The sequence below is a fragment of the Micrasema longulum genome, unplaced genomic scaffold (assembly GCF_059751315.1).
Source record: "Micrasema longulum isolate JH-2025_06_02 unplaced genomic scaffold, ASM5975131v1 h1tg000930l, whole genome shotgun sequence".
NCBI classification, from domain to species: Eukaryota; Metazoa; Arthropoda; class Insecta; order Trichoptera; family Brachycentridae; genus Micrasema; species Micrasema longulum.
The window spans coordinates 1-22,798 of NW_028278121.1; the positions used below are offsets into that span (position 1 = coordinate 1).

Here is a 22,798-nt window from a genome sequence, read left to right on the forward strand (position 1 = left end):
TCCATGAGGCGGCAGTTCGAGTTCTCCGTGGGATTCCTTTCAGATCATGTTGGACTCGCTGTTCCTATTCTGCGACTGCGCGCGCCTGCCAATCGGAGAGAACTTCTACCCTACCGTGGTAGGAGAATCCGTATACGGCGACTTCCGCGAGGCGCTATATCACCTTCACAAGAACTCATATGCACGCGGCACCCCGAGGAGATTCGCGGCGGGGCCTACTGAAGTATTGCACGCTGCTCGTGAAGGCGTACCGGCCGGCGCGGCCCGACAAGATAAAGTCGCTGGAGCGCTACATGTGCTCGCGATACTTCATTCGACTTCCCGGACATCGGGCAACAGCGGGCCAAGCTAGAGGCCTACCTGTGGAACCACTTCGCGGGCCCAGAGGAGGAGCCGCTGAAGTACCAGTTCCTGACGCTGCTCCACTCGGTGGTTGCGGAGTCCACGGTGTGCCTCATGGGCCACGAGCGGCGCCAGACGCTGGCGCTGATCGACGAGCTGGCGTGCGCCGAGCTGTGCCTCGAGCGGCAGCGCCTGCTGGCGGCGCACCAGCCCGGCTTGCTGTACGCCAACGGGTACTACTACGCGCCCATCCTGCCCGCCTGCTACCCCCGCCGCCCGCCCCCTGCTGCTCGTGCCCGCCGCCCGCGTGCGCGTGGATGGCGTGCTCCACGTGAGAACGGAGACCGCGCCGCCACCCGCGCTTCCGCGAGTGTCCGACGGCCGACTCTCTAAATTGCTGAACTTTGGTGGAAAAACAGAAAACTATAAAAAAAATATTAAAAAATCTACTTACGAAAAATTATTACCAAAAAAAGATCTACGCAAATATTACGTATTATTTAGTTAGCAACTAAAGTTTATAATGTAGATATGTATTACTTATGTTCTTCCGGTAAATTAGGTTTACCTTTTGTGTGTTTATTCGTATCGATAGTGAAGTCCGGTGTTCGGTGTCCGGTGTCCGGTGTCCGAAGGCTGTCACTGTGCCATACTGTCCGACCACCGTCCCGCAGTCAGACTGCCCGGGACACATTATGCATTCCGCTAGAGCCCACTCCGACCTCCGGAGGAACCAGACTTTACCTTATTGTCCTCTTCGCCCCGGACTATTGACGCGTTGATCGAGAGTACCTTTGCGGACAGATTACGTCACCCAATCGTCAATCTAATCGATAATGCGTGGGTGGATATTATTCGAGCGGCGACTGATTGTTGAAAATAACAATATATTCGTAGATTTTAATAGAAAACAAAAGTATGTTTCGATGTGATTTAATTTTTAATGAAAAGTTTTATTCATTGTAAATGTCAATAATAATATATTTGTATCGTCAATCAGAGTGTGTGTTATAATAATTATAAAATTATCGCTTGAAATTGAGGCCTAAAAGAAACTCATCAGTTATATTATTTTTATACTCTCGAATCGCTTTAGTGGTTGAGAAATATTCATTTTTCTGTTTTGTTCCGAAATCGCGGAAAACCTAGTCAGTCTGGTAGGTACCCAACTACACGCAATGGGACATTTCCGGTGACGTCAACTAACGTTTGTATTGTTGGATCGCAATTCCAACCCTCGCCCGATCTTAAACCGACGTAATTGCTTAGGTAATTTTTGTAGTCGTGTCTCGAGTATTGATATATTAAGATATATAATATTTTCTCGAGTCTCCAAGCCTACTTATCACCCGCCCGGGGTGCGCCGCCACAGCGCGCCGCCACCGCTGAAGCCCGGAAATATAACCATCCTTGCGCGGTTTCGAGCCTAATTTTTGAAATCCATATTTTCCACGGATAAACTCGCGTTCCTTTTTGAAATCATCGAAAAATATTAACTCGGTACCTAACTTTCCTTCGGAGAATATTAAATTATAAGTTGTGAAGGATTTTCTTCGCATTTATTCGGCCGAGGTGAGAGCCGCGGCCTGGGCCCGTTGGCGATCTGTCCGAAATGTGATTTTATTGTGAATAGGTTAAGAAAATCAAGTTATTATTATCGCTGTCGTCTCGTGCGCCCCTTCCGGGGACCCGTAGGCGGTACCCAGCGTCCGGCACTCGGTACCTTCGAGGGGGCGCGGAGGAGGAAAAGCGCCCGACTCCGGCCCTTTGGCCGCGGGTCGTCTGAAGTTTGCTCATTTCTTAGAATGATTTTATTGTTATGATCTCTGTAATTCGGTAAGCTCACTCTTTTCATAGTCAAGGTAGTAAAATATACCTCTCAATTAAAAGACTCTATCGCGCGAATACAACCATGGACTGAATTTGTAAGATTCGCTACCGCGCTGGTTGTCAGTGCCTAGTGTACCCTACAAATCCTATCCCGATCAGACGAGAGCTGACTCCGGACTGCGAGGGTGAAGTAGTCAGATGTCGCAGTCCGGAGTCACTCGGCCCCGAGTTACCGGAGCGCTGCTTCCTCGCTTCAACTATCTATTGAGACGTATATTTTTAAATAATTATTATATCAACTATATTTATTATCGAATCTGCCAATTTTGTTTAATATATAAATGTTTTAATTTTAATATGTTTTGTCCTTGCAAAATCATTTTGATTTGTCTTATCACGGACCATATTATGCTCCGCAACAAAATGTTCCCTTCTGAAATGATTTTTGTTTTCATGTTTATTTATTTCAAGAACGTTCTGAGTGTTGACGCAAGCCGATGTCGCGTGTCGCGTGCCGCATGTCGCATCGGACCGCGTGTGCTCGGTGTGGTTAGCCCCTGAATACCCTCAGTTGGAGATTGCGATAGTAAGGATGTCTAGTTAGGACTTGCCCTAGATAATATTGTACCTATAATAATCATCTCACAACTCCAACTTGTTAGAGTGCTACAACAAGACAACTGTATCTAATATTTAAGTTTCATTGTAAACTTGCCCGTTCTGATAAGATCGCTATAAGGAGAAGAATGTAAGATATAAAACAATTAAAAAAGATAAACAAAAAAAGTGATAATAAAATATTTAAAAAATCGTGATTAAAATATTTTCTTTGTTTCATTTCATAAATCCCGCCTATCCAAAAAACGAAAAAATTATTTCCATTGTAAAAAAATGATAAAAATATTCATTTTCAATCTGAAGAGAACATTGATTTTGGCCCGAGTGTTAAAAAAACATATACCCAGAACACAACACAACCACAGAACTACTAATTAGTTCTCCAAACAAACATATATTTTTTTATTTTTTTATTTATTTATTTATAATTTAAGTACAAACAAAGTAAGTAATAGCTTAAAAGATAAACAACGCTTTTTTGTATACATGTAGAAAAATAAAAAGCACACTGCTATGCAAAATAAAAAGGGAAACTTTAAATAGTAAAAAAGAAAAAAAAATGGATATAAGAAAAGTAATTGAATTAAAAGGCAAATTGTAAATAACTTGTAAAGAATTTAAATAAAAAAATACCTACATTTACATATACTTATACATATAAAAAAAATGGTACTAACAAATTGTTGTTAAAAAAAAAGTAATAAAAATTAGTTTACAGTAAGTATACATAAGAGAATAACATATCTGGTACACAAAAATATTTGATAAATTAATTTCAGAAAAAGATAATAATAAACACATCAAAAACAGAGAAAAAATTGTATAAAAAAGAAAGTTTTATTACGACTATATATATATATTTCACTGTGCCTGATAATTCTCTTTGTCTTTACTTTGTAGACGTAGATGAGGGGTGGTTTTAGAGCGACAGTGAAAGGGGCATTAAAAGTTGTAAATGTAAATATTTGTTCGCACTTTTCCTTACTGAATTTGGTTAGTAACGGATGAAATATAATCAATTCGTGATGAAAAAAAAAAATTGCTCGCCTGTATGAGTGAATCCGAAGAAACATATTTAGTCTTTAAAACGGATTCGGGTATGTGGTGGATGCTTTCAATGTGCCTGATAATGATTTTGTTAAATAAATCATGTTTTATTTTGAGTGATTTAGATACACTCGCAATCGAGTGATGGGATTTCCACAATTGATTTAAAAATATTAAAAAATGGAAAAAAGCTTTCTTTTAATTCATCAAAATATATCAATTTTGGTGGACATTTTAAACGAGTTGCAAATAACTCACTGTTAGAAAATGAAAATCAAGTTCGAATAGACTGGGGTTCGAACTTCAGACTTCTGATCCGTGAGTCCGCAACACTACCCAGGGGACCACAACCGGGAAATATATAGGAGAGGTAAGATAATCTATGTTATGAAAAATTTCAACCCCGATTTTTAAACCAGAATTTTTATTTTAAACATTCCAGTGTTCTAAATATTTGAAATTGTACCAAAGAAAATAAGGAAGCCAAAATAGATGTCTGTACTAGGGTCCTCTAAGGAGGATAAACCACAGGAGTCACATTGAACAAAATGTTCAGGAAACAAGATTTTGTGATTGTGCGATTTCCAAAACATCGTAATTTTTTAACGAAATGAGATAATTTTAATGTATAAAAAACTTTCGATATAAAAAACGATTATTTAAAATATAATGGTACATGTTAAAATGGCATATATCTGGCTACCGATGTCTTTTGCATTAACAAAAAGTGGATTTCAGAATTTCATCGCAACTTAAAAAGTTATTTTTATCACGAAAGTGGACTTTTTTTCACGTATAAAGTATCTAATTGCGAAAATTTCTGCATTTTTATCTTCAAAACGGCATAAAATGGACTCTCGTGATTTTTCTTTTAAAGTTCAGGTCATATAATTAAGAATAGTCCAGAAGGAGCGTAGAATCATATTTGAATACATCGGACTGTGTCCAATAATTTTCCCACTATGCCCTACTTCACCGCGCGCATTCGTGAGGTCGTAGCGTAATGTTGCTTGATGGGAAAAAATCATAACACAAATGCAAGGTAAAAAAAAAGCAATTTGTTAATTTCTCTAAAATTTTATTGTGCACGCGGAAATATCAATTGACACAACACAACTTGAGTAGATAAGTAAAGGGTCATTTAATAAGAGAAATTGAAATAATGAACTTTAAACTTAAAATTAAAACAAATTTTATTTTACATTAAACGGATATTTTTATATCATGTCAAATAATATTTGATGTTTTGAAGAATTGTTTAATCCGAGATCCAATTTTCATTAATTCTCTCATTAGATGAGCAAAGTAGGGTAAACAAATTTACTACCCTTCAAAACTAATGAAATTTCCATTTTGTTTCTTCGACAATCTGACAGATGGAAAAATAATTCAATTTTTAAGTAATACATTTGTCATATACACATTCATTTGCTAATAATACATGAAATGTGATTGCTTCTTGTTTCTTTGAGATCCTAGCAGTATTTCTACACTTTAAAAGGACACAACACGGCAAAATGGAATTCAAATCACTGTTGTCGCGTACTGAGCGACGTCTATAAAGAAACTAATGGGTCAAAACGTAAACTTACTCTTTTTTATTTTGAGCATTTGTTTGTTCGTTTGCATTTGAGTTGAGTCTCCTTCTGTTGATGTGCGTATGCGGTTTCCGGACTATTTTTAATTCTATGGTTCAGGTATTAATTTATTAAATTGAAGAATTTTTTTTTTCACATTAATGCAGCGAATAAAGTACAATGTCGTGAGGAAGTTCAGTGGTTTTTTGATTGTTAATAGAATATCAAACTAAGACATAAATGGTATTTTTATGCATGGTATTATCATCGCTACGATTTTTTGATATTTTTTCATTGTTCCGCACATGACGTCACTAGTTTTCTTCGGTGAGTTGTAATAAAAAAAAAAAGGCTTATTTGTATAGCGCCACTTTTGTAAAAATCACCTCAAGGGCGCTTTACAATTATATACGTAAACTTACATTCTAACTAAGCTAAAGTTACATACTATATTTTCTGATTTAAAAATTGAGGGTATGATAATCAAAATTAGTGAAATTTCAGTTGAGATCTGAACTGACGATTCGCTGATGATTCGCAAGTGTGAAGGCAATTGGAAAGAGCTCTAAACTATAAAAATCCCAACACGTCTTGTAGCTTCAGAGCGCATAGGTGGTTGGGATTCAGTTCACCGTTTCCAATTCAATAAAATTTTAGTAACATACATAAACTAGATTGCGACATTTCTTGCAGCTACAGAGCGCATGCATGGACGGTTAAAAATCTAGCTCCCATTTACATTTTACGAATAAAGTGACTGGTTTCTTTTTAACAGAATTACAGAAAAAAATGAGGTAATGACATATCCTGCCGCTATAGAGCGCATGGACAGTTAGAAATTTGGACTCTATTTTTTCTCAGTTGACGTTTATGTTAGAGGAATGCTAGTGAGGAGGTTATGTAATTTAGTTGGTTCATTGACATAATCTGAAATCTTATATTACCAAACGTCTTGCAGCTACAAATTGCACTCATAGATGAGATTCTAGCGGCTAAAATTGATTTTTAAAATTTACCAAAAAATTACTAATTAAATACGTCGAGCAAAGTAATAATTTTGGCAATTGTAAATATACATCATCACAAAAAGTAAACATAAGGTACTTAACAAAATGGGCATTCCTTAAGGTAATTTATGGTTAGAAAGATAACAAAAGCGGTGATCAATAAGAGTGTCTGTTGTACACTTCAAGTAAGTCCGGTATTCTCTGCTTATTAACCAACATCTGGCTAACAGCTTAAACTGTGCTTCGATAAATTTCCTCCAGCGATTATAAAGATATACTACCGACCCTCCCCCCCCCCCCTTTAAGTTTTGCTTTGGTACATCGATATGAAACAAGGGGAAGCGCACGTTACGGTACACAATATCTAGGCTTTAAAATGACACAGCTTCAGTATGACGTCATAGTTGAAGATAAAAGTCTCCTGACCGACTAAAAAGGTACACTACCGATACCCTCACCATCAAGTTTTGATGTTAGTACATCGGTTTATACTGACGGGTCTAGAATCCCTCAATACGTTTATCTACGCATTAAAAGTGTCAAAAATTTTGTTCCACCAAATAATTTTTCCTTTAATTATGATTTATTAACATTTTTAATCGTTTTGAGGTTGACACTTTTTTTCTTAAAAGCCTATGAGAGAGAAATAAATTAATTTTGAAGTCAAATTAAATTCCGACATAACTGTCACTTTAATGAAACGAACGCCTAGGTGTGAAAATAATGTCGCTAGATTCTGTCCAATTATCAGATAAGGGTATCTAGGCGTTAGAAAGTTACCACTCTAAAAAAATAATTTAGTTATATTTTTTCCATCTGTTTTACTATTTTTCCGAGTGTATGTATCGAGACGTTAAAAGAGCCGGCTTTGTAATCGATCAGTAGATGTATACAGACGATTGTTAAGCGTACCATTTCAAAAACTCATACAAAATTCATGCTCGCTTGAGCATTTTTTGCTTGAATTGGGTTTTATTGGAGTCATTAAATCATTAATTATATCTTCGCAATCCAATTTCCTTACACAATCCGCTTCTATGTTGAGTTTATCTTTATGATCTAGCTTTAGCTAGATCATTTAACCTTTGCTCTCACGAGAACAATGATGTTGTGCGTAAATAGTTTTAACTAATTTTAAAATATTTTATCTGTCTATTTATTATAGGAGCAAAAACTCATTAACATTTGGTTGTATACCCACAAACAGGCCATGCCTTTGAGAAATTTTTTTGTTTACTATTTTTACTATTAATATGTATTTCATTGCCATATAATTATCCTTTATTTTTTGAATACTCTGTTTTACCTCTTATGTATATCGTAAAAAAAACAAAAAAAAATAAATAAAAAAATCAAAAAACTCGTCGCAAAGAAGAAAATGGTCTTTCTCCAAAACAGTTCCTGGCAGAAGTACACACACACATTCGGTGAGCAATATCCACGTTTGGATAAATAGTTTGAAAACCTTCAGCTAGCAGCCATTCCAAAAAACTGACAGTTCTCTGTCTATCCTCATTTTTTAAACTGCAGTAAGCACGAAAATGGAGACATTTTCTGGAAAATTGTCTTCTATGTCATTATAATAAATCATTGGTAATGTTTTGGCTATTTCTTCAACTTCTGACGTGACGTCGACTGACGTCTGACGTGACGTCGACTGACGTCTGACGTGACGTGACGTGACGTGGCGTCGACTTCTGACGTTCTTTTAGTAATAAAATAAAATTTATCATAAAGTTCTTTCTAAGCGTCCCGTCATTTTTAGAGTTTTTCCGTCAATTTTCACCAAAAGAACGTGATTTTGAGGTTTTCCCTACCATCCTTTTGCTGTATCTATTCACTTGTATTACGCACGACTGTATTTTATGTATTTTTTTACCACGTTTGGCTGCCCTAGGCCTGGGCCTACTAGGTTTAAGGGCAAATCCGCCATTGTGTGTAAGTATATCATCTCTTTTGCCTATGGTACGCATGTTGCTTACCGTTAAAAGCTGAAGCACAATGCACATGCCATTGTGTCTGCTGTACTAATTAGTGGGTTGGTTTCCTGAAAATCGGAAATCTATCACAACACTCAATCATCATTTGATTTAGAAGAACTCATGAGGTCATTTGAAGTAGTTTATTTTTATTTAAATATTTTTTATAAATTTTTTCACACCTTTTAGAGAAACTTTGCCGTACGATTGAATGCTTTAACTTTTACCGCAAGTATCCAATTTCCCATGGCATTGAACTTCCAATACAGGAATTAAATCAAATATAAAAAATATATTATGTGTTGACTAACAACTCTTTTATCTGTTGACTTTTGTGAAGTAAAAGAGCTGAGAGCTTCATCGCGTGGGTGAGATTCATCCAAACATAGGCAGAATGGTGAAAGTTACGCAGTGTGAAGTAGCCACTAAAACAAGTAAATGTCGAGACTTTGATATTCCCTTCTCAAGTGTTTTCCCTTTTTGTTGCAACAAATTTAGATCCAAATAACTCCCTAGAGAGGAATTTCAGCCTGTCTACAAACGTTTGGGCATACTAAATAAAAAAAGCATAAAAAACAGTGCGTTTTTATGAATCATATAAAAATATGGCGATATTTGAGAAAATACACACTTGTTACTGTTGGTATCGAACAATAAAGTATTTTTTATTTTTATTTAGAAAAAACAACAAAATGCATCCAGTTAAAGTTTTTTACAAATATAATGAGAGATCATGTATAATTTGTAATACATCGGCCTCGTAGTGTAATGGTCAGAACGTTTGCCTACCATGCAAGAGATCTCGGGTTTGATTCCCGACATAATTGATTTATTTAGAAGGGTGTTTTCACACCAGAATATTTCACAGTCCATGGACTGGTACCTGAAGCGTAAAACTGATCCTCTTACTTTCGTGTAATAAAAAATATTATAATTTGATAAGATTGGTTTACTTATGCAATGCCCTATGCACCATAAGGCTACAGGAAACATTACAAGCGCGTAATATATGGTATTTCGATTTGTAGCCTTCTTTGCATTCCCTTCTCATATTTTTTAAATATAGGTATATGGTGATTTACTATACAGAAATGGTTGACTGTACAGAGCTGCTTGCTTTAATAACAATACATGTGCCAGCCAGGAATTGTAGACGGTACCACCAGTTTCATGTACCAATAAGTAAAACATCATATGTCAAAAATTCTTTTTTTCGTAGGACTTTTTCAATGTAAAATACAAAATTTAAAAATATAGATTACACAAACATCACTCTGTCAGATTTAAAATTTACACCAAAAATGTAATATGTAACTTAGTAGACATTATAATAATAAATATGTACATCTCCCCTCCCCCCCTTATCGTCTCTTCAAGCATTCTTGTCCTTATCCCGCCCAATTTACAGTAACTTAATGTTCTTAAAATAAATATTTAAAAAATCTTTGATTTTTGAGTACATGAAAATACCATTTTTACATGTATAAATTGTATGTATTTATTTGATATGTAATATATTTTCTTTACTAACTTTGTATACTTTGTAGAAATCTGTTATTAGTTCTGAGTTTATACACTATATATGTTTGTTTGCTAAAAATATGTATGTAGAACTGTTGATTTCCCAAATAAAATAAAATAAAATATATATGATTGCAATATTTATTTAAAAAACATGCGTTTTGTAAAGGAATAACGTGACATTTATTATACGTCAATGGTATCAAAGTATTTGTTTTTTGACGACCACTCATACGTACTAGGCTTAGTCAACCATTAATCTGATTTAAAAATAACCTTACTTTATAATATCGATTTGTATTTGTGGTTTACTTAACAAATCGATTTATTAGTGTACAAACTACATACTTACAAATATTATTATGAAGCCTTAGTTATTACTGTTTCTTTATTTATTTCATTTGGGAGTTCAACAAAGATATATAAAATACATCAAATTTATAAATAGGCACTGATACCGTTCTTCATTATATATATTCTCAATTATAAAAATACCATGTTTCATACATTAAATATGATAAGTTTGTAGTTTAATAAAATACATTTTAATAAAGAAGACAGTTAGAAGTAATAAAAATAAATACTATTTATTCACAAATACGGTATTAAATATTTTAAACGAGTCGTGAAAAGATAAAAATGTTTTTTTTTTTAATTGACATTTATTTGCTTTTTGTGTATTTTGATATTTTTTTTCATTATGTTTTGTTCATTATGTATTTTTTAAAAAAAATGAATTTTTGTATTATTTAATTTAGCACTCAATCTTATTCGGCATATTATTTATTACTCCTATTTCTTACTACAGTGTATAGAGAGTTTATAGAAACCATATATCAATTATTAGTTCAATTATGTTTTTATATATTTATTGTTTTTCTATTGATTTCAATGATACTATCACTTTGTTTTTTTTCATTACTACTATATTTTACTATTAGACTTTTATTTTGTTGGTTTCAATTATACTGTTTTTTTGGTATATTTGATTATGTATGAATATAAATTTGTATAATTTATAATTTATGTCTGATTATCTTTTTTAAATTTTATTCTTTGGAATTTCGTTATTTATTACTTATACCTTTTATTCTGGATTTTTATTATATTGCAGTGATGCAAACATGTAAATGTCAGTATATTTGAATCTTATCAATTTCACTATGTATATTTTATTGTTATTTATTATGGCTTGACACGGGTATAGCCTAAAAAGTCTTAATAAGTTCACTTATATTTAAATAAATGTGTAATTTTGAATGAATAAATAAATAAATACACAGCAACAATTTGTTTTTAATTATAAATTTTCTCTATCATGATAAATGTAAACATGTACTTTTTTCCTCTAAGATAGAACTAAATTGTTATTCAACTCAATTTATTTATTCAAAAAAATAACACGTACATTACAAAGTTAAAGTCAAGACGTACATACGTACATATGTATAATATTATAAAATGAAAAAATACATAAAAGATACTTTTGCCAAAGTAGTAGGAGCATCTTGTTCCGTAAAAGTCCTTCAGATACATGGATTAGATACATACAGAGCGATGTTGTTCAGCATAGCTGTAACTCTTCCAACAGGCATGACTTTCGACAGGTTGGTCCTGTAAACTGGAATATAAACATTCTTAACATTCTTACTTAACATTCTTGAAAGAGGGTTGAAATATGCGATATTGTTTGTAAAAGTTGGAAGATAAAAGGTATTAGGCGATCTCAGACGTCGACTGAGAACACCCGATTTATTAAAACACAAAACACTCAATCCGCATTATAAAAAATTATATTATTATGTAAGTACATCATACCCTCTGTCTTCTGGTTGACAACTTTTAACTTATTACTGTTAAGACATCAGAATAATACCGCGCTACCGCTTATAGAGCCACCCATATGCACGCTAATTGATCAAGGATTAACAATAACGAAGTTAGTTGCAGCTTGCAGCAAATTAAAAGGCCGTAGGTACTTGGTTCGAGAATTGCCAAACGGATATTAATTTAAATAAAATAAATCAAACAACTTTGTTTTTAAACACTAATTGTTATTTTTCACCGACCGGTTTCAAAGCAAACAAGCTTCTTTGTCAAGGTTGACGTAACTAATGAATTGGTTCCTTTTTATTTTATTTCTATCATGTTCACTAAATACTACACGTGGACCCAATAGATCAAGTGTTTTTTTCTTACACGGGTGGTAATTTGATATCCTTATTTTCGAAGTAAGCCAGGAGAGGACTAAAAGAAATATTGTTGAAAAGGAATACCTGAAAAATTATGAGCTGTGTCGAGGAATGGAAAGTGTTCTTCCTGAGATGAGCCAAGCAAAATACCATGATCAGAAAGATAAAAGAAAATCTCAGCAAGATATTTTGGAACGCAAGGATTGTGAAGAAACTTATAAAAAAGTTAGAGAGATTGAAGGTTTATGCGATGATAAAAATAAAACCACCTGAATTCGGAGCAATAGAGTGACACATGATCATACTCTTTGAGATTTAAAATATAGCGGATATATTGATTCTGCAAACGTTCCAGACGATCTATGAATCATGTATTTATTATTAAAGCGTCATTCTAATTTATATTTATGTAATTATTATGTTATTTTTATAATTAGGGAATTTCGACGTTATTTATGAGTAAAGCCAAGCACAGCGACAAAAGCGCCCATTACACGTCTGTTGTTAAACTAAAAATTTAAAACCCTTTTGTTTTATCCAATAGAGCGAAATTACATATCTATTAGTGGGCATCGAGTTATAATGCTGAGATTCCAACAAGTTACATTATGTTGTTTTTATTAAATAGTAATTGATCTTTTTCAGAAAAAAATTCTTTAGTAATGAATAAGCGTAGGTATTCATGTAGAAAAAGTTTGGCATATTTGCGTTACCGCATTCCAATTTGTCGCGTGCGATTTTCCGCACGTTTATTTTAGATTGCGCACTTCCGATAAAATACAACCATAACTGAAAAAAGAAAGATTTTCAATTAAACATGCAGAACAAATTATAAAAAAACTTTCATATGCTAAAAAGTATGCATAATTTTAGTATTACGATTTACCAGTTAATGATTTTGTGACTCAGTTACATCGACATTTTATTTTAACGCGTCCACTCTCACACAGTGTCATATTTTAACTATTTTCTTTATGAAAGCTCTGAACTGTTGTCACTTATTAATTTTAAGGTATCAATGAGAGTGATTAGGCATGTTTGACCGTAAAATCGCAAAAAAAATAGGAAGATATAGTAGAAACTCAATACTGAATCGGCAACATGCGCCAGCCATAACCACTCCGCTTTAGGTGACTTATTTCAAATTAAATTTCAATTATATAAACAATTGCTAATAAAAATTGTCATTTTTCAACTTTGGCGAATAATCTTTTGGAAGTAAATCTAAGTTAATAAGTACATTCGTACAACTTATCATTTATTGTATTGTATACTGTATGAGAAATTAAAAAAAAACCAACGACAGTAATCCTATCGAAAACACAGCCATTGTGATAAAAAAAATATTTAAAAAATATATTTTCAAATAAACCAAAATTACAGAATTGGTACAGAAAAACATTTTTTTTTAATGGTTTGTGTTGTTATGAATACGCCGTTTACCAAAAAACAAGTCATAATTAAAACAAAACGATTTTTTTAATATTCCAAAATTGCGTATTTTTGTATTTTTTCGAAACTTTAAATCTTTTTAAAAGAAACTTTAAATTTCAAAAATCAGTTATAAAATAGTTCAGTGAAATGAATATATTAATTTCTCAATAAATATAAATTTACGTAAAATCATGTATTTAAAGCGTAACATATTTGATTTTTTTATTTGAAATTTATTAAGTACACTGCCACAAACTTATTTTACTTTGATAAACTCTTACATGTTAGAAAAATTTCTTGCCTCAAAATCATGTGCGTAGTGCGAGAAAAACAAAAAAATTTTACGTGATGCGAGGTTTTGCGAAAAAAATACGATAATAGATTGAATTAAACATTAGTTGCTGTTAGTAGTATTAAACAAAATGTTTAAAAATACGGTTTTTCAAGTTTTCGAGAAAAACTCTTAGAAGTTAAAAAACAAAAAAATATGGTCCGTGAAATGACCAAAGTTGTACATTTGCAGCTACCTTTTTTCAAAATAAAATATGAGAAAAAAAATAAAAAAATAAATAAAAAATATTTTTTTTTTCTGAACAAAAATAAACCCTTTAAGCTAAAAATACAACTTTAACCCTATCGCGACAATGAGCGAATGAATGCAACTAAGTAACAATAAATAAATACATGTACTTTGGGGTGCAATCATAAGTAAACCCAAGAATAAGTCTATCCAATCGAGCACGCATTTGTCAAGATGATTATTCTGAAATACTGCGAGTATGATGTCACCGTTCAAAAATTCCAAAGTGAATTTATAACCTCTAGCTTCTATAAAGCGAAACAGTGTGCTGCGCAGCGCGGTGGTGTGCCGGGAGAGGTGGATGACAAAAATCCATTACAAAAAGAGGTAATGTAGTAGTTCACACATTCACCTACCACGCTTAAAATCTCCGGTTTGATTCCTGGTGAGGTAAAAATAAAATATTTCTTCAAAACGTGGTTTTTAGATGCAATATTTTACTGTCCCTGGACTGGCAACTGACGCATAAAACTGATCAAAAATTGATCATAAACAGTTGTAATTGGAGAACCAGTGCCCTATGCACCATTTGGTAAGGATAGGAAAATGATAATGATCAAGACTTTTATTTTCAAAATTATTTATTATTTTGTGGTAGTGTGTTTTATTATTTTTATTCCACGTGAAAGACACTAAGATAAAAAAAAACGCTTTTTAAATTGGATTGATTAAAAAGTTTCATTTTAATTCATAAAATTTTTTTTCAAGGCAGAACAAATATCATGAATTATATTTATACACTTTTGTTGTTTGTCATTATTATTAGCCAGTGAAAATATATTTGTCTTTCCAACGTTTTCTGTCAAAATATAATTTGTCTTAAATACCCAGCGGTCACAGTCACTATTGTTTGGATCATTTCATTATTGTCGACCAAAACACTTGAACTAATAGACGCAGACGTCAGAAATGTAATTATGTATTATTCGTCTGCTAACAAACTGAATGAGGAAAAAATATTTCTTAACATTGATACTGAAATAATTATGTTAACACAAATAAAATAATAGTGAAATAATGACATTTTTTTATAATTAATAAAACATATTATACCTAAACAAGATATAATACTCCCAGGGCCTCAAATATGAACGCTATCTTCATCTGAACATATCGAGATGGTATATTTAATTTCTGTACTATTTATATCTATCTTGGTATGTTCTACTTACTTGTCATCTCGACATCATATGATCGAATAGAATTAATGAATGACCCCAAAAATTTAGTCCGCGTTTCTTACTTCATTAACTTTCAAAATAGTTTTCGTTTATATTTTAAATAGGCTTCTGTGATTAAAAAATGCTCGCTTTAACATAATTTTTCAAAAGACTTTTGACAATTACCAAGACGGTTTGTATAACGATCGTCTGTATTTATCTACTGAGCGAATACAAGTCCAACTCAGAAAGATAATAAAACAGATGGAAAAATATAATAACTAAATATTTTTTTTGCACCGGCAACATTTTACGGCTAGATGCCCTTGTATGTTAAAAGGGCAGCATCTAGCCAGTCTAGCCACTTCATCTCGCCGTTAGTTTTCAAAACTGACAGTTATGTTGATATTTAATTCGAATTCAAAATTTATTTATTTCTCTCTCATATTTTAAATAGGCTTTTAAAAAAAAAGTGCTCGGAGGAACAAAATTTTTGTTTCTCAATTTTTTCATAAAAAATAATGTATGGTGGAAAATACTATCCGATCATTATTTTGACCTGGACATAAATCACTGTAACCACTCAAATGCGTTGATATCTAGGATAAACGCTAGTCGGCGTTTGAAGTCCGCCATTTTGAACTGGTCTAGTATAGTTTCGTGTGATATAAATCCGTTAAACGTCATTGAAGAGGATTTGTGACGTAAGCGTCAAAATTTACGTCTGATCTTCATGGGAGTCATTTCATAAGATGCAACTGAAAATTTCGAGTATAATGGTATATATAACTCAATGTCACCCAAAGTGGCGCATCAGTCACTTAGCCTTTTTATCGTAGACATGGAAGTCTGGGCGTTTACTGGGCTTATGATCTATAATTGGCTGGTTCATTTGGCCATTTTACACACTGTATAACATTTATCTCTCGTATTATAAAAGACAATTGACAAAAAAACACAATGAAAGTTGCGGCTAAAATTGCATTGATATATTCTTGTATTAAACTTTACTATTAAAAGTACTCTTTGTTTCAAAGTAAAATAAAATACCAAAAGTATATAAAATAAATAACACAATATTAGAAAACGTTAGTAAATTAAGAATTGAAAAAAATCTTTGGATGAATTAATATAAAACTTTTTTAATTACTCGTTGGGTCTATTTTTATTCAAAATGTAATTATTACAAAATTGTTTATTCTTTTTTTCAATGTTAGCATTTTATAAAGTAGGTATTTATTATTTATGCATCATTCCTCTCTTACGTGATATAATACCACTTGAAATAAAAACAGCTGCTAGTGATCTAAAATCAAGATATACAGTATTATGACACTAGGAAAATGGCTAATTCCACAAAAACTGATAACATTATTGACATTTCTCTTTTTTAAATTACTTAATTTACATAACTTTATCATTTTTGACATTCCTGAGGTATTTTATTCACAAAATTTCCTGAATAGTGAAGGCTAACATAACATATTTTTAACACGTATCTTAAACGAAAGTATTTAAAATATTAATGAAATCGGTTGAAAGAACAAGACCAAAATAATAAAATAAAGATAAAACAAAAAATTGGATTTTTCATTTTAATTTCCATTTGAATTGTCAAAAACATAATATATAGAATATTGACACGTTGAGGGACTGTATTACAATGGAAAGTTAAGAGAGATATCTCTAATTATTCATAAAGTAAAATTAAATTTTCCGTATAAAATTTTATTTATATACATGTTGAATTGTTTCAAAATTTTAATAATTAGTACCTGTTTCAATAATAATTCGGTATGAGTTTATATTAGGACATTCATAAATTATGTTTGTACTATTTTAAGACTAAATACAAAATATCAAAAAATGTAGGTTTCCGACAATTATATTTCAGTTTTTTATACAAATATACAACAATTTAAGTTTACTTTCCATGTTGTAATCAGGGCCCAAGTAACAGCTAAAATTATTTTTTTGCCTTTTCTGTCAAAATTGCATACATATGAAAATTAAACTCGAATAAAAATAAAAATAACGTATACAATTAACAATTTTTTTAATATTAAAGAAAATTTTCTAAGAAATTTAAATTATCTTAAAGAGTATTGCAACACACAAACACAAAGATAAGAGATATGTAAAAATAGCTAATATAGTTTATCAGATTTGCTTATTATTTTGTTTTATGAACAATACTACGTCATAACAAGACAAACACCGGCATTCGTGATAATTTGCAGTAAATGAAAGCTATTTTTATAAGCGAACCGAATAATGAAATGCTTCTTACATTTTTACAGGCGATCTTCGTACCAGATTATTAATAAATTGTTCATTAGATAGTAGGCATTATCTTAACAGATTAGGAATTAAAAACTATTTCATCTTTTAATAAAATTTTGCTTTGTGATGTACAAGCATATTTTTTTAGCTATTATATAAAAAAAAAAACAATATAAGCTAGTCTTAATACATTCATAGGTACCTTATTTGTCATCAATGCCCTTATTACAATGGGATGTTAACGGAGTTGTCTTAAATTATCTATAAAGTAAATAAAAAAAGTTTTTTCTAACATGACAAAGAAATGCGAACTTTTGGATAGAAAAATGATTTTTACTATATTGACAACTCTGTGAACTTTCCATTCAATGAGGAAGTTAAGTGTTTTTTAGAAAATATGTTTTTTAAATTGACTACTAAACGAAGACAAGAAATTAAAACAATTTGAATATGTAATATATATATTTATATATTGTATCATCAGCGTCATGATTTTTTAAAGTTTTGTATTTTTGAATTAACTTCGCATGTGACATTACAATCATCCCCTTCTTCTCGGTGACTTCTGTTGATTGGTCAGTTGACTTACTGTAAACTAAAAATCTATCACAACTCTCTTATCATTGGTTGATTCGGAAAAAAAACTAGTGACGTCGTTCAAAGTAGTTTGATTTTATTAAAAACATTTTTTTTTTCAAAAATGAAAAAAAAATCGCTTTACAATTTGATGCTCTAATTTTCATTGCGTGCAAGAATACATGTTTTGTATCCAATTTCTCATAGGGCTGAATCTTTTGGAGCCTGTATTCCGATGCAAAATAAACAGAGTTATCTTCTTAATATTTAAAGCATTAATTTTGTGGTCAAACATTTTACTAAATGTTATTAAATATTTATAACAGGGAAATGTAATTGAGTATTTGCATATAATTATAAATGAAGATGTCCTGACAAAGAAACGGGTATGTATTGAAACCGGTAGACATAAAAAAATCGGTGAGTGGTTATATATAAATATTTTATAACATTTAGTAGAGTTATCTTCCATTGTCTATTAAGTAAAGTATGAAAAATTGAACTCTTATTTTTATTCAGATAACCGTGGAAAATATTTTAAATTAAAGAAATATCCTTATTTGCGTAGAGAAATAAAAGATAAATCAGTCAGGTTTCTTGACGTATCTCTTATTGAAGACAACACAGATTTTTTTTGTATGAAAACCTTCTGCAGGTATTTTATTTTATTTTTATTTTATTTTTATTTTATTTTTATTTTATTTTTATTTTATTTTTATTTTATTTTTATTTTATTTTTATTTTTATTTTATTTTTATTTTATTTTTATTTTATTTTATTTTATTAGGGAAATCAACAGTTCTACAAACATATTTTTAGTAAACAAACAGATATAGTGTATAAACTCAGAACTAATAACAGATTTCCACATAGTATACAAAGTTAGTAAAGAAAATATATATTACATATCAAATAAATACATACAATTTATACATATAAAAATGTTATTTGCATGTACTCAACAATCAAAGATTTTTTAAATATTAATTTTAAGATCATTAAGTTACTGTAAATTGGGCGGGATAAGGACAAAAATGCTTGAATAGAGGATAAGGAGGGGGGGGGGGAGATGTACATATTTATTATTATAATGTCTACTAAGTTACATAATACATTTTTAGTGTAAATTTTAAATCTGACAGAGTGATGTTTGTATAATCTATATTTTTAAATTATGGTATATATATTTTTTTGCTTTAAAACTCTATTCAGCATAAATCTGCCAGTGTTTACATTAATTCGCACCATACTGCAGTCAGTTTATACTTTACACGGTACACATTCCTATCAGTTCTGTATGCTGTTATGATAGGAAATAATAAGTATGTTGAGTAATGTTTGCAGTGCATTGCCGAATTCTAGTTATTTGCGTGTTATAAGTGCGAGTGAGTGTTGTGATTCTTAATTCATTCAAGGCCAGTATAACCGAATCGATATCAAACCTTAGAAGTGGCTTGCGAATATTAAATGTGTAAGTAATGTGCCTTCTTATTTATCTACGACGCGACGGCATGAATGTTGTAGGAACTCGCCTATTGGAAACTGGAATATTTAAAACATTGTAACTTTGCTCAAAACGAATAAATTTTGAAATTTATTGCAACACAGAGGGGAGCAAAAACAATCTCAGCTCTTGTTTGGCTGCGTTGTCGTACTAGTCTACATACGATACAAAAACTATATATTTCTCCTATTTTCTTAATGGTTGAATGAAATATTTATTGAAAAAGGTGTCATTATAACTAGAATATTTCTAAAGACTTTCACATGAACCGTAAGACTTATGATAGAAATGATCAAGATATGCTGCGGTTGGTGTATCATCGCAGTGCCCTATGCATCATGACCAGAGATGTATGCAGTTTATAATAAAGTTTTATTGATTGAAATTTTGATTAATTTATTAATGAGCAAATTAATAGCCCTACTTCAAAAATTAGTTTACCTTATTTATATAAATTATAAACATTTTTATTAATTTTAAATGTTGTTTTTGATAGTATCACAGTTTAAATAATTTAATTGTGAGTTATTCATTTTATAACAGAATTAGTGTTTTTACACTACATGAACTAAAATGAATTATTGTTATTATTATTATTACGGAATTTTAAAATTACTCCGCCTTGAAGTTACGAGTTTAAGCCGTTGAGTGTTCCTGTTATTTGAATGAATATACCCGTACCCGTCAAAACACGCTAAACGCTGAAAAACATTGCTACCCGGAAACCGGAAATCTATCACAACACATAACAATGCTATAGTTGTGAACTAAACCTGTGACGTTTCGAAGAAGTTCAATTTTATTAACACTTTTTTTATTAAATTGAGAAAACCGCAAGAGTAGACAAAAACACGTACGACGTTTACTCAGAGGATTTTCTCTTTTGTGGCCCAAAATGTCATGGATGAACATATTTAGTTCTCCAAAACGAAAGCCATTTTAATGAGGAGTGTACAAGTCTGGATTTTGTCTAAGGGAAGAGACCATTGCAGGAGACTACTGCGAGATATTGCATAGATTTATATACTATAAGGCGTGTTGTCCAGATGATATGAAATATACGTATGTTCATGTTTTAATATTTAAGTTTGCTGTTATTTAATTATGTACGTGCTTCCACTTTCCATTATGTTGTATCTCAACTCAACAGAGGGCCCTTGGCCTCACAGAGTTAGGGATACGGTATTATTATGGTCGTGGTGTAGTGGTCAAGACGCTTGACTCACGCACGGAAGGTTCCGGGTTCGATTCCCGGTGAGAACACAAAAATTAAAATGTGATTTTTCTCAAGCCTGGGTACTCTGTGATGTAATTCACCACTGTAATTAGGCCTCCTGGCCTGTTGTGGTGCAAAAAAAAAATGTATTATATTTTTTGTATTATTTTCTAAACATTTTTTTATTCAAATATAATTTTAAAAAATATTTGTGTTTAACACGTTTCGCGTTATTGAAAATAAAAATAATAGGAAAATATCACTTTTTAAACAGTTTTATATTACAACAGGCCAATAAAATATCGTAGAGCAAAAACAAACTTTTTTCTTACTTATTATTTATATAAAAATATTTCAAAATTTTAAATTTTAAATTCCTTTTTACTTATTACTTTTAAAATTTTAATTTACCGCATTAGCGATGCCTTTAATACCTCACGATTAGGTTAAAATTTGTGGTTTTAAATTTAAATAGAACATCGTCACGAATCTTAACATCTCAATTGTCAAGGCCAAAAATGTAGCGTTTTTGTAAAAATATTTTTTGGCAATTTGATTTTAAAAGTGACGTATGAAAACATTTCTCTACAATATCTATGAAATCTCCTCTGGTGTTCCCCAGGGAAGTCTACTCGGTCCCCTATTATTTCTTAAATATATATAAATGACATTGATGTTTGCTTTCGTTATTCAAAATTTCTTCTTTATGCCGATGATATGAAAATATACGCTAAAGTTAAATCTCGAGAAGATTGCCTCATGATTCAAGACGATCTTAATCGTTTTACTGACTATTGTATTGAAAATAAACTGTTTTTGAATATAAATAAATGTGTCTGTATTACATTCTCAAGGAAAAGAAAAATTCTTAATTTTGATTACAAACTAAACAATAATGTACTAATGAGAAAGCACGAAATTAAAGATCTTGGGATTGTTTTAGACTCAAAACCACTTTTTGAATGGCATATCAATTAAATTACCTCCAAAGCATTGAGCATGTTAGGTTTCATAATTCGAATGAGTAAACACTTTGATAATCCAAAGGCCCTTATTTCACTATATTAAACATTTGTCAGAAGCCATTTGGAATACGCCTCTCAGATATGGAATCCCCAGTATGCCATATATATAAGTAGAATAGAAAATATTCAAAACAAATTTATAAAGTACCTTAAATACAAAACCGGTATTTTATATGTATCTACTCTCACTGCCTCCACCTTCCATGGAATCATTTCTCTACAATACCGCAGAGTGTGCGGACCAACTACTGCTTTACAAAATTATGACAGGAATGGTTGACTGTACAGAGCTGCTTGGTTTAATAACAATACATGTGCCAGCCAGGATTTGTAGACGGTACCATCTGTTTCATGTACCAATAAGTAAAACATCGTATGTTAAAAATGCTTTTTTTCGTGGGACTTTTTCAATGTACAATACAAAATTTAAAAATACAGAATACACAAACATCACTCTGTCAAATTTAAAATTTACAATAAAAATGTATTATGTAACTTAGTAGACATCATAATAATAAATATGTACATCTCCACTCCCCTCCTTATCCTCTCTTCAAGCGTTCTTATCCTTATCCCGCCCAATTTACAGTAACTTAATGTTCTTAAAATAAATATTTAAAAATTTTTGATTATTGAGTACACGAAAATAACATTTTCATATGCATAAATTGTATGTATTTATTTGATATGTAATATTATTATAATATTTTCTTTACAAACTTTGTGTACTATGTGGAAATTTGTTATTAGTTCTGAGTTAATACACTATATCTGTTTGTTTACTAAAAATATGTATGTAGAACTGTTGATTTCCCAAATAAAATAAAATAAATAAATAAAATAAAATATTGTTATTGATTTTGAAAATACAATAAATTTTTACAAATCCATTAAAAATATTTTTATC

At 31.4% G+C, this 22,798-nt stretch overlaps 1 protein-coding gene across 1 annotated transcript; it reads left to right on the forward strand.

Moving 5' to 3' along the window:
• Nucleotides 1-3: 3 nt before the first annotated feature.
• On the forward strand, nucleotides 4-2,995 carry LOC148278079 (terminal nucleotidyltransferase 5A-like; the record flags this gene model as incomplete). Its single annotated transcript, XM_088231910.1, is given in 5 exon segments — nucleotides 4-30; nucleotides 32-164; nucleotides 167-208; nucleotides 211-314; nucleotides 316-2,995. Coding segments are annotated over 5 exon segments (726 nt in total), but the record flags the coding sequence as incomplete, so codon positions are not given.
• Nucleotides 2,996-22,798: the final 19,803 nt, after the last annotated feature.